The 13,038-nt window shown below is 38.3% G+C and overlaps 1 protein-coding gene across 1 annotated transcript; it reads left to right on the top strand.

The window, feature by feature from the left end:
• The first annotated feature begins 3,560 nt into the window (after positions 1-3,560).
• On the top strand, positions 3,561-12,667 carry LOC139116628 (ankyrin-1-like). Its single transcript, XM_070679225.1, has 8 exons — positions 3,561-3,694; positions 6,433-6,735; positions 7,362-7,550; positions 8,123-8,421; positions 9,535-10,045; positions 11,112-11,394; positions 11,787-12,119; positions 12,648-12,667. Exons 2-8 carry the CDS (start codon positions 6,460-6,462, stop codon positions 12,665-12,667), a joined length of 1,911 nt encoding a protein of 636 aa, XP_070535326.1. The 5' UTR covers positions 3,561-3,694; positions 6,433-6,459.
• Positions 12,668-13,038: the final 371 nt, after the last annotated feature.

Here is a 13,038-nt window from a genome sequence, read left to right as displayed (position 1 = left end):
ATGAATCAAACAGGTGTCAGTTGAATAATTGGGACGAAATCCAGACTGCAGCTCATACAGCAAATTGTGTTCAACAAGGTAATCATTTAACTGATCAAAAACAAGCCGTTCCATGACTTTAGACATAATGTTAAGTACAGATACTGGTCTATAATTACCAACTTCAGTTTTACAATTTTTCTTAAACAGAGGAACTACTCTAGCCACTTTAAGGTCATGGGGAAAACTACCCTTAGATAAAGATAAGTTAACAATATGACAAATTGGACTTGCAATGACACTGGCACCATCTTTTAAAAATTTGGCAGGGAGATTATCTAATCCTGTAGCCTTATTCACACTTATACTAGCCAGAGTTTTATACACTTTATCATGAGACACATTTTTAAGCCGAAAGAATCGGTAGACACATTCATTTTTTGATAGAAGTCAGATATAAACCCCACACCAAACCTGCCCGTACCAACAGGTAATTTTTCTACGAGCTTTGAGGCAATGGTTGTAAAGAATACGTTAAAGTGATTTGCTAGTTTTGTTTTATCAAAGCAAAGAGTGTTTTCAATCGTAAGACCTATGTTGGAAGATTTTGTCTTGCATTTTGATGACGAGCCGAGACTTTTTAAAGCCTCCCACAACTTTTTTGGTTTATGTTTGTTATTATTTACCACATTTATATAGTGGTCAGATTTGGCCTTTTTCTTTTGGTAATTAACTTTATTACGATACTCAAGATACTTTTCATAATCATTTTGACTTTGTGATTTCCTAAACGCTGACAGAAATTTATCCCTACTCCTGATCAGACTGAGTATCTCACTTGTCATCCATGGTTGTGTTCTTTGTTTAATACGGATTTCTTTGATAGGTGCTACAGAGTCGATGACAGACATGAATTTAGATTTAAAATTTGACCATGACTGGTCTACATCAGAACAAGTTGTTACATCCGACCAATTTACATCCTCAAGTTTCTTAACAAATTCTTCCTCACTGTACTGCTTTAAAGATCGAATACGTACAGAACTATGCTTATTATTTCGAGATCTGAAAATTTTACGTGTGCAGAATATAGGCAAATGATCACTGACACCGATTTCTAAAACACCAGATTGAACTATATTTTCTTGATTAGTAACCATGATCAAATCTAAAATAGAAGTACTTGACGTTGTAACTCTAGTAGGGACTTTGATCAATTGCTTCAAACCACATACTGATGTAAAGTACGTTAAAGCATTTAGCAGAAGTGTTACAAGTGCTGGCTGTTTTTTTCAATATGTTTGTATTAAAGTCCCCGAGAATAATTGCTTCACGATCGAGAAAAGCATTACCCTCATCGCACGCTTCACCCATAAGATCGTAAAATCAATTTGCTTTGGTGGTCTATAACATACACCGATGAGTATTGGGCGAGACTTAGGTAATAATACGTCTACCCAAATTGATTCTAAGCTGCTCTTGTCCAAGTCATGGCGAGATTTAAACGCAATATCGTTACGAACATAGATGCACACGCCACCACCGGTACGTTGACTGCTAAATAATTAAAAATGAGTGATCATGTCTCCATGAGGTTACAAAAAATCTTACATTATGTCTTCAAACTTACAAATCTCTTCTTAAATACCAACAGGGTTTTCAATAGTTAAAGATTAAACTGCCGTCATGAATCGCGGTGGATTGTTCTACATTAAGTTGTGTTAAATAATGTCATGTCTATTTATGGAAACCGGGAAACTTTCTGACGTCATTCACACATTTGAAATATATGTGGTACTTTTTAGGGGGGAGGGCAATTGGGAGCCGGAGATCTAGAACCACCAAATATATATTTTGCACGTATCTGTAAATGGATTCGTTCGAAGCCCCGATGCATGTAGTCTATATGTAAGCGAGACTGAGACCCAGAAGTCTAACTTATACATAGAGAACTAGAGTGAATCTGCTATATAAAGAGACCTTTATGTTCGTGAAACTTTTGACAATAAAAATCAGCAATTTACTTCATGCAAGCAATTTCATCTATTCACCAGAAATAATTTCACATATGAAGCCTAAATAGCTTTATAAGAATAATGATGCACACAGTGCGAGACAACGCTTAGCTTCTAACCCTCGGAGGAAATGTATACTTTCTCTGACAGAAATCAAATTCTAAAAATACAAACGTATCGTTTGTGTATAAGGTTGTCAAAAAGAAACCACATTTGTTGCCATGGAGAGAGAGCATACGACGTAATAGTAGATTTCTGTGTCCATACATAGTGAAGGAAGACTTTAATGTTTCCATGAATATTCATCGAGATTTTATGAGTTTTATTTGTCTGCTTATTGGCTTCATCTTTTTACCATATCTGTTTCAGACTGAGCTACCAATATGGCAGGCAGAGACGAGAAGGAGACAGAACTCGACTACAGCCACAAAGGCTATAAATTTATTCCGTCAAGTGTCCTTAGAAAGAGTGAACTGTGCGGTTTAAACATGAACAATAACAAACTCACTGAGATACCAGCAGAGATAGTCCAAATGGCGGTTTTAAAAACTCTGAAACTGTGCAACAACAGGTTTACAGTGTTCCCAAAGGCAATCTGTGACCTTCCCGCTTTATCTTACCTTGATCTTACTGGCAATAAATTGAAGGAATTGCCGAAATCAATCGTCAACTTGAAAAATCTCACAAATTTGTATCTTGGTTGGAACGAGTTTGTAGAATTTCCTGCCCAACTTTGTGACCCAGCTCTTACAAAACTTTGCCACATTCACATTTGCTCGAATAAATTGAAGAAACTTCAAGACAACATGTCGGTTTTGTCCGAGCTTAAAGAGTTAAATATCAGTAACAACGAGATTTCTAGTTTACCTGAGGATATATGTCTGCAAGGAAATCTCAAGTTTCTGGACGCAAGAAACAACAACCTGCGCAGACTCCCAAACACCTTTGGGGAGTCCTTAGCAAATCTGCAAAGCTTGAAGCTGGATGGCAACCCTCTGCAAGACCCTCCCCTCGCCGTCTGCCTTGAGGGTGTTGACGCTATTAGGAAATATCAAAACAAGCATTATCCATCAGATCAACGCAGTTTATTGGTCCACGTGATAAAACAACAGACGACAGAGTGAGTATGCTTGGTGATTTTATCTTCATGTTACTTCAAAAACTAGAGCGCGTGTAAATCTTTGTACAAGACAGGTCAGCTTACGTGTCAGACAATACATGTCGACGACATTTTGTTTGAGTCTGTTTCAACGCCCTCAATTATCGATCGCTTTTTTGTGATTTGTGTTACCTTTGCGTCATTGTTGCCATGACATCAGTATAGTAATAGTGATTTCGTATCCGAGGACACGTTCGCTTAGGTCTCCTGCTGAGACACCCTGATGCAAACTGTGACATAAATGACCAATTTTTTGAGACTCAGTATGACATAATCCAGGTGGTCACTCTAATAATAGAACACGTATTTGGTCAGATTTATGGTTTTGTCACACAGAAAACGCGTAGCAGCTTTAATTGATTTTTACATACCAAGATATCATTCTATTCATATATTCGGCAGGTGAGGAAAAGAATACAGAAAATGGCGAGGGTCGGCTACTCACAATTCTCGAAACGGTGAAAGAGACGGCGTTCACCATCACGTACAGTCTTTAAAGAAGGGAGAAAAGCACACGACACAGATACACCCAGACGAACGGGTAATTGTTCAGTATACTTGTTACAGTGTGGGTCTACGTAAAGTTTTGTGTATTTCCAGCTAGAGGGCGTGCAATGCCAGGAAGACATAGATGTGAAGGCAGGGCTATGGTGTCAGTGTAGTTTACAATTAACCATTGGCGGGTAGCATATGCATGAGGCTTGATATGCAAGGTTTTGTATCGCACCATTGACCCTCTCTTGCTCTTACAAATGTTTGATTTAAAGTTAGAGAACTACCCTTAGGGCAAAACTTATGTCATGAAACAATTGTAAATGGGACATTACAAGCTTACAAATTCAATGTCGCGATAAAACAGTAGTTCACGTATATGTACATGATTGTAGGCAATGCCGCTATACCAGTACAGACTTCAATAGGCAATCATAGCCAGCCATAAAAACACATAAGATATTGATGGAACAAAATATGTCGGGTCCAACTTATCTGCCAAATCAAGAACTCAACAGAAATATTATTTACGACGAAATAGACAAGGTTGTAAAGAGAGCAAAAAGTGGTAAAAGTTCTGGCATAGATGGTATCCCGTATGAGGTTTTGAAAAATAAACACACAATAGAGGTCCTGGTACATTTGTTTCAATTATGTTTTGACACTGGTATCATGCCATCACCTTGGAAAACGGCTGTTATTATTCCCATACCTAAAGATACATCATCTGACCCACGTAGACGAGGCATCAGTCTGCAAAGTACTATCTCGAAATTGTACAGCTCGTTTTTGAATTGTAGACTTTTAAATTATTTAGAATGTAATGAAATTTTAGCAGAGGAACAGAATGGATTTAGAAAGGATAGGTCTTGTCAAGACCATATTTATGCTCTGACTACCATCATTCGCAATAGAATGAATGAGAATCTACCAACGTTTGCTTCATTTCTTGATCTACGTAAGGCTTTTGATTTTGTAGATAGAGATTGTTTACTTTACAAGTTATTGATGAATGGTATAGATGGTAAAATGTATTCCTCCATAAAAGCAATTTATAGCGATACAAATGCAGTTTTAAATCTCAATCAGCTACATTTCACACAACTACAGGTGTTAGACAAGGAGATAATTTATCACCAACTCTATTTTCTTTGTTTATTAATGATATGGTTAGTGATTTCAAACCTTAGATTGTGGGATAAAGATTGGTGGATCAAATTACTGTATGCTACTCTTTGCTGATGATATTGTTTTGTTTTCAGATTCAGAAATGAACTTGCAAAAGATGCTTGACCAGTTAATGTCTGGTGTAAAAATTGGCGCTTGACAGCGAACGCACTTAAATCTAAAGTTGTTCACTTTCGAAGAAAAAATAGCAGTCGTAGCGAGTTTCAATTTCACATTGGAAATGTCAATTTAGATTTTGTTACACAGTATAAATATCTTGGAGTTTTACTTAATGAGCACCTTGATTTCTCTGTAACAGCAGCAGCTCTTGCCGAATCGGCAAATAGGGCCCTTGGTGCAGTTATGTCGAAATTAAGTTTTTTAAGTAATATGGGATTTAAGACGTACACAAAAATATATAATGTCTGTGTGGTGCCGATCTTAGACTATTGCTCAGGAGCTTGGGGTTACAATACGTATAAAGTGTGTGAAACGGTGCAGAACAGGGCTTTGAGATTTTTCCTGGGGTTAATAAATTTGCACCAATATTAGCAGTAAATGGCGACACAGGTTGGAATACATGTATCACAAGGCACTGGGTAAACAAAGCCCGGTTATGGAATCGTCTGTGCTGCTTAGATGAAAGTAGATTGACAAAGAAAATTTTTTTGTGGGACCACTCATTGAATATTAATAACTGGTCATCTGAAATGTACAATATATTTGAGTTCTTGGACATAGATCATATTTTCCCTTGCAACATTCACAATATAGAATTAAAAAAACAAACAGACTGTACTAAAAATTGGTCTGACTTTGTAAAAAACAAGCCAAAATTGCGTACATATGCCAAATTTAAGTTTAATTTTGGAACAGAAAAATATTTATTATTAGATTTATCAAGAGCCGAAAGATCTTTACTTGCTCAATTACGGTTCGGTATTCTTCCACTCCGTATCGAAACTGGCCGATATAGAGGCGAATGTGTAGAAAGACGTACCTGTCAGTTGTGTTCTTCAAATGAAATTGAAGATGAAATACATTTTATGTTTCACTGTTCCTTGTACAATGACCTTCGTGACCACTTATATAGTACATTAAGACTTTCAAACCAAGATTTTGTTTTATATGACGACACTCGAAAACTTGTATTCCTAATGGAAAATAATACTAGAATTACAGCGAAGTATATAGTCAAGGCATTTCATAGGCGACGTAGCACTTTATTTCAGAAATGATATTAAATAGATTTTTGTTGTACTTTTATTTGAGTGCCAAATGTATTTCAATGGTTCCAATACTATAGTGACTTATAAGCCCGTTGGGCTGGGTGACCACTCACTCTATAGATATTGTATTTTTTTTTCAAGTGATGTATATGATTTTAGTGATGTCACATGTCACTTTAATAAATAAATACTACATACTACATAAGGCAGTCTTAATTAATTTGCAGTTTTATTTTGTTAAGAGCAACTGCAATCTTTCTTCAAGAACAGTGAGAAATCCAAATCGTCCAAAAATATCATTTTTGATTATGATCGATTTGTTCATTGGCGTTTCGATGAGTAAGTTGACATCTTCACCTAATATTGAATGTTCTCGTCTTCCATCCTTTAGAAACAAGTGATCGACGTATCAGACCAGATGAAATACGAAATTGCACCGAATTCAGTCAGAAAACCGTGTAAAATTTCCACCGAGATTCTCCAACATCCGCCAGAATCCTTGCAGCCGTCCGATGGAGAACGTGTTGAGACTGAGGTCTACAACATTGGCATCGAAAAGGGGTGTTTCGATCGACCACCTGTTGTTGCCATGAGATCAGGTCAAGGGTCACGGAGGCCTAATGACAGGACACGCGATACAGTGGTTAGGTCGATCGACAGCGATGGCAACTCTGTAGGTTTGAAAAGTTGGAAGGTAATATTGAAAATATTGAAAATTGGATTAAAGCGTCTCTAGCGCACAAGTAAATTTTTTGAAAGCTGCCATGTGTGTAAGGAGCGCTATTGGTTCAATACTTGTGACGTAATAGCGTCATAGTTACGTTGTAAGAGGTGGAAACGTCTCCAATTGAATTCGGGGAAAGTGGCAGATGAGTCGTTAGACCTAGCGAGCGTTGCAAAAACGGGAATAATATATGTCATGAAAATGATTACAAATACTGATATCACGTGTAATGTGACCAAGTCTAGAATTTTTTTGGAAATGTACATGCTATCACCCTGAACACGATTGGAACTAATTTTGGATAATTGGATGGTGAAGTAAAGTCATTTTAACCTGCAAATGTAAGCTCATCTTCTTTTCTTTTTAAGAGTAATTTATTATTTTGCAACATTCAGCGATTTGGTAAAAAACGCTTTTGAGAAATTTGAAACATATGAAGATCCAGTCCTCCCATTGGTTCCAATCGTGTTCCTGGAACTTAAATGGGGACAAGAAAGTGCATTTTGTAGACATTTGTATTGCTTCCATAAAGACGCCAATTAAGATTGCACAGTCATATTTTAGTTTTACATATCACAACTTTTTTCTCTTTGCAGGAGGTTAATATCATCAAAGCAGAGATTCCAAAATCGTCGGTGGTAACGCTAGTGTCAAAACCAAAACAGTATTCCTTTCAGCTGACAAACGGGGACGATCTAGTCGTTTCGTGCAAGAACGGGGACGTCGAGATTGACACAACTGGAACGGACGACAAGGACAGAAAACGCGCGAAAATTACAGCTCAGGTATCGATCAGCTTACGGCATATGGTGACTTACAATTTAAGAGTACAATTCATCAAATATATTTGCAATACTCCAATTGCAAAATCATGTTCCAAAACAGGGGCTAAAATATCCATCTCGGTAAAATCATTTTGCCTTTGGCTAGCAGAGTAGCTATTAATTGTCATGACGTCCAAGCGGTCGCCGTATATGAAATTTTTCTTTCAAACATTGAGAAGTTGAATTTAGATTAAAGTTCTACTTATAGACATATTAATGTCGATAAAATGAATATATAACTACATTTGTAGGAATTATATTGATCATAATAATGGATAGGCAGGCCGTTGTATATGTACAGTGATTACAGAGTGATTCATACTCGGCGCTGCAAGTCGAGTACGAGTGTGGTCGATAAAAAGATCTTCGGTGTACGAAACGTATTGTCTGTCATTCACCACGACAGTTGTCATTATTGTCTGTCGCGGAAATATCTTTTTTTCAGATACAGTCATAACACTCTTTCTAAAGTTAAATTTCTTACTCTTTTCGTTTTACATCTCTTGCAATTTCAACTTTCTGTTATCGCGCAGCTCATGAATGTCGACGAAAAAATCGCCGTTCGCGCTCGAGAACTGGTTGAAGAAAATGCTGGCAATGTGTTCGCTTTGGGAACAGTTCTCGAATTACAGTCAGACGCTGACATCTCCAAACCAGTTGCCTTTGAACTCTCTTTGCCAAGCTGCGGCCCTCTCCAATCGAACTCGAGCGAGACAAAGAGCTTGACACTCCTTAAAGATGGTGGCAATGATCGTTGGCATGACGTCACGGAGGAAGTTGCTGGTATTCAATGTACAGAAAGGTGCCTCAGCTTTACAACCAAGTTAGCAAGGTTAGCATTAGAGCATATTTTAAGCTATTACACCGTTCGATATAATGTCAAAACTCTGCAGGACTCAAGTTGTCTGAATCACGTAAACTTACTTTCTTTTTCTCAAGGCTCAGTATTTCGTGCATGGTACAGAGCTCAGAGTACCGATTTGCTGTCAGGGTAATGTGAAGTTGTGTTTGAGACCCGAGTATTGCCGGGCAGCGGACACCCATACCAGGGGATAACGGGCAGTATTGTGATATTGTGATTGGGCTATCGCATTTTTGACGATGCATGGAATGAAAATTCGAAAAAATTGTGGCCCAGATACTATAGCAATTCACTTCGAGTCTTCAGTGAAAGTCTTCCATGAATATGATACTTGCTTCTTAAGGGATTTCGTAGTGATTTTCTATCGTTTGGATGTACGGAAACTTTGATAAAGCCCAAGACTCACTAAACTTTTAATTTGCCACTTCGCATAATGTGCGCCGATGTACGTAAAAATGGGACCAAGACGGGAGAGGTTTCATATATACGGTGGCTTAATGAGGCCATAGGAGTAATGTGGCCTCAGTAAGCCACCGTAATACATTCATATGAATTTCTTGGGAAGTATGAGTTTTCACTCTGCATCATCAAGATGCAGCTATACTCTCTTCCAACACGTGGACTAATTAAATCTGCATTTTAAAGCCCAACTAGCCCCACTCTTGAAATATCTTCATATTCTCCCCGGTTTTCTCTGAAAGGGAAACAGAACATACAATGCCACAATTGAAAACATTCAACCCTATGCATTACATTAGGCTACTCTGTGCAGTTTATGTGCAGATTTCAGTGCAGATATGCACAGTATCCACGGTTTTTACTTTTCCACATGTGGCTGCAATTTAATGTTTAGGCAAATATTTAATCGCAGTGTAATCTTTATCGTGTTCAGAATTGCATGTGCAGTCCCAACGGGCAGTTAATTAATAATGAGTGTATACACACACCTTAGTATATTCTTACAAACTTAATTTAGCTTAAAAGTAAAATTATAAAATATAATTCTAAAAGATGCAGCTAATGGGGCTTTAAACTTTTCACGTTTATTTGACACCATTCCACCGTTTTTCTTTATTTCAACAGGGGTTGTACTCGCTTCGTTGTTGCTCTTGCCGATGCTGGGATTGAAGTGGAAAAGACTGCTCGAAAGGCCACTGGAATGGCGCGAAAAAACTGTAAAGTTGTAAACTTTATTCTTCTGCGCCACAAGGAGAACCCCAAAAACCTTTACGTCGACTGCGTTGTGAGTGACATGTGCAAAGAACGTCTTGAAGAGATGAAAAAAGAGGACTGGAGGAAAAATTCTTCTCTTCCATCTTCCCGTGATATCGACCTGCCAGAGGGAGAGAGGGTTTACCTTCATGTTGGTGGAGATCAGTTCAAGATCGACAAGGGCAGCGAAGAGTATCTAACGTTCTACGCGGAACGCCGGTGTTGGGCCGAGTTGACCGTGTCCTTTGACCCGAGCGGCGACAACTATGGCGATGACCGCGTGCAAGGATATGTGATCTTTACGAGGACTAGGAATAGTGACGACGATGAATCTGTTTACTGTAAATTAAAGTTCGAACTGCCGTGTCCTGTGAAGGGCAAGGTATGCATGTAAGGGGAAATTACCTGCAACTGTTTGAATCATTACCCAATCATTTCCACAAAAGCATAAAGCAACTTAAGGTTTCGCGGCTCGAAATTTAAAGACACATTTTTGCACAAAGTTTCCTCAAGCAAATCACCCGTTTTCTTTCTAACTCAATAATGAAAATCCGGGGTCACCGTGTAAAGTTTGGCACTGGAGAAACAAATTAACCAATTTTTAGGTAGATTTGAAATTCATAATGGCTACCATCCATGTGGTATTTCTATGAGAGAAAAATAAAATTATTCATTTTCGCAAAGCTAAGCCCGTGGAAACTTTTACTTCATGAGTTTCAAAATGGGCCCCATGAGTGATAGACCAAAAGAATATTGTAATCTCTATCCCCGAGGAGCATCACACTGGTATGAGGTACTCATTTTAAAGTCTATATTGAAAATGGCATGATGTATAGGATACTCTTATTTCCTGTCGTTTTAAGGTAGAACGCACCTCGGGGACAGACATTCGTACTCTCAAATTTTTACAATTCTCTTCTGATATACCACATGTGGGGGTTCATTTTGAAGCTCTTGGTGAAAGAAAACTTTTCACCGGCTTAGTTTTTCGAAATTCGAAAATTTTTATTTTTCTTTATAGAGTTAACACAGGGATGGCGGCCATTTTGAATTTCTAATATCGGTAAATCTTGCCGGGTGATTTGTTTCTCTAGTACCAAAGTTTGCGCGATGACCCCCTAATTTTATTCTTGATTTTGAAAGAGAATGATTGAAAGATTCCTTGAGGAAAGTTAGAGCAAAAGTTTAAGTCTTTCACTTTCGAGGTGCATACTTAATGTAAATTATATGCAAATTGTATTGTGTGTGATTGGAAATCATGCCTTTAAATGAAAGGTGGCAATACTGAAGAGGTGTCCTGGCTGCACGAATTTCACCTATAGCATCCATTTAGTTTCCTGGCAATGCATATAGAGTAATTGTATGTCTAAATATATTTGCACTTGAATTGTAGACGACATATTTAGAACGGTAACACATCAGTGAGTTTCATTCGTTTCCATATACAGATTCCGACATCGTCGCCTCATCCTCTCGACATCAGCTTTGACCTGATAGAGCAGAAACTGCTTCCATCCGACATCAAAAGTTTCGGGCGTAAACTGCTCTCAGACACTGACGTTGAAAAAATCGTCTATGAAGATAGACACAACACGAACGAACAGATCCATCAGATACTACAGACATGGAAGAAGCAAAAGGGAAACAAGGCGTTGCTCGTCGATCTTTTAAGTGCCCTAGAAAACATTGGGAACAAACAGTTAGCAGAAACTATCCAAAGGGCCATTTCAGGTACGTCAAATAATTTGGCCATAAAGTATCCAAACTTTCATGGAGAGAGAGAGAGAGAGAGAGAGAGAGAGAGAGAGAGAGAGAGAGAGAGAGAGAGAGAGAGAGAGATGCTCCTTGGTTGAAGTGTTTTTTTTTTCCATGTTACAACTAGATTTATGAAAAAGCATGGAATGTGCAAAGCACTTTCCATTTAATAGGGCAAAACTGTGTGTTGACGATTCAGTTGGCGTCACTTCGTCTCATGACAGAGCTTCATCATATTTATCCTGGCAAAGGAGACATCAATCATCAGAAGTCTACTTACAGATATGATGTAATACAAACACCTGTCCTTGCAAACAAAGTACTGTGTATACAAAAATAGAAAATACGTTTTACTTTGCCACCTTCAGCTGCCCAACAATCTCGGATGACTCAACCCGATCACGCAGAGCCCCTGTTCAACGCACCGATGAGTTCCCAAGTTCAAAACAACGCCCACCCTACGAGCCATCAACGAGAAATCAAGCAGGATTATCAACAACAACAAAAACAACAACAACAACAACAAAAACAACAACAACCTACAGTACAGCCATCGATGGCGTTCAAAGGTGCAAAAAAACCGATGAAAGCTGTCAGACGCCCGCCACGTGGTCGGGGACTTCCAATGTCGAGTGCTGAGAACTCACAAAACCAGCTTATGGTTTCATGCTCAATGCATTCAGTATTCAGGGGAAAGGAAAGTAAACCTTTCGCTGACTTGTACGCATGTTTTCAGAACAAATACATGATAGTTTTCGGGGGGAGTAATTCATTGAGTCTATTCGGGACTTTAAGTAGTATGCGCCTCGAAAATGAAATCCTTAAACTTTTGCTTAAACTTTCCTAAATGAAATTTTCAACCATTCTCTTCCCAAATCAACAATAAAAATCGGGGTCACCGTGGAAAGTTTGGAACTAGCGAAACAAAATACCCAACATTTTGCGATATTTGAAATTCAAAATGGTCGCCATCCCTGTGTTAACTCTATGGGAGAAAATGATATTTTTGATTTTCGAAAAAACTAAGACGTTAAACGTTTTTTCTCCAAGAGCTTTAAAATGGGCCCACAAGAGGTATAGATCAGAAGAAAATTGTAGAAATTTGAGAGTCCCAATAACTGTCACCCGATGTTTTTTATGAACGCGTCGTGGTTGGCCATATATATGTAAGAATCAGTATACATTTTGTATTTGACAAAAAGCACCCCGAAACTATCAAATTGTTGCAGATTCTCTTAAGAATGACTAACATTTCCTTTGGAAAACAAATGAATATATTGATAACCCAGTGGTCATGTTAGCGCTCCCTTTCTTATAGTGGGACGAACTCTTAACACTGTCGAACAAGTAATTATTTTTTGCAAGACCAGTGCAGCGTCTCGGAAGATTTTATCTTATTGGCTGGCTAGTTATCGTTGTCATTATTGAGTCATTGTCAAACAACCGACCAGCTACACAATAGCCTTAGTTCCAGACTCCCTAAGTTTCTGTAAATGATTAAAACCTGCCGATTAGATAGGACCTTCCGAGCCGCTTCACATCTTCATCATGTGAAAGCAGCACTTTGGCGGCTTGAACTTTTCTTTGGTAACAACACAGTTAAGCCAAGAGCCAGAGAGT

The sequence above is a fragment of the Ptychodera flava genome, chromosome 17 (assembly GCF_041260155.1).
Source record: "Ptychodera flava strain L36383 chromosome 17, AS_Pfla_20210202, whole genome shotgun sequence".
Lineage (NCBI taxonomy): Eukaryota > Metazoa > Hemichordata > Enteropneusta > Ptychoderidae > Ptychodera > Ptychodera flava.
This window is presented reverse-complemented; position numbering and strand designations above follow the sequence as displayed.

Bases quoted from the DNA above. Each gene is read 5' to 3' on its own strand.
- LOC139116628 (XM_070679225.1), top strand. From the start codon at position 6,460: ATGAAATACGAAATTGCACCGAATTCAGTCAGAAAACCGTGTAAAATT. The intron at 6,736-7,361 runs GTAATATTGAAA...TTCTCTTTGCAG, and splicing joins TAGGTTTGAAAAGTTGGAAG to GAGGTTAATATCATCAAAGC. The intron at 7,551-8,122 runs GTATCGATCAGC...GTTATCGCGCAG, and splicing joins GCGCGAAAATTACAGCTCAG to CTCATGAATGTCGACGAAAA.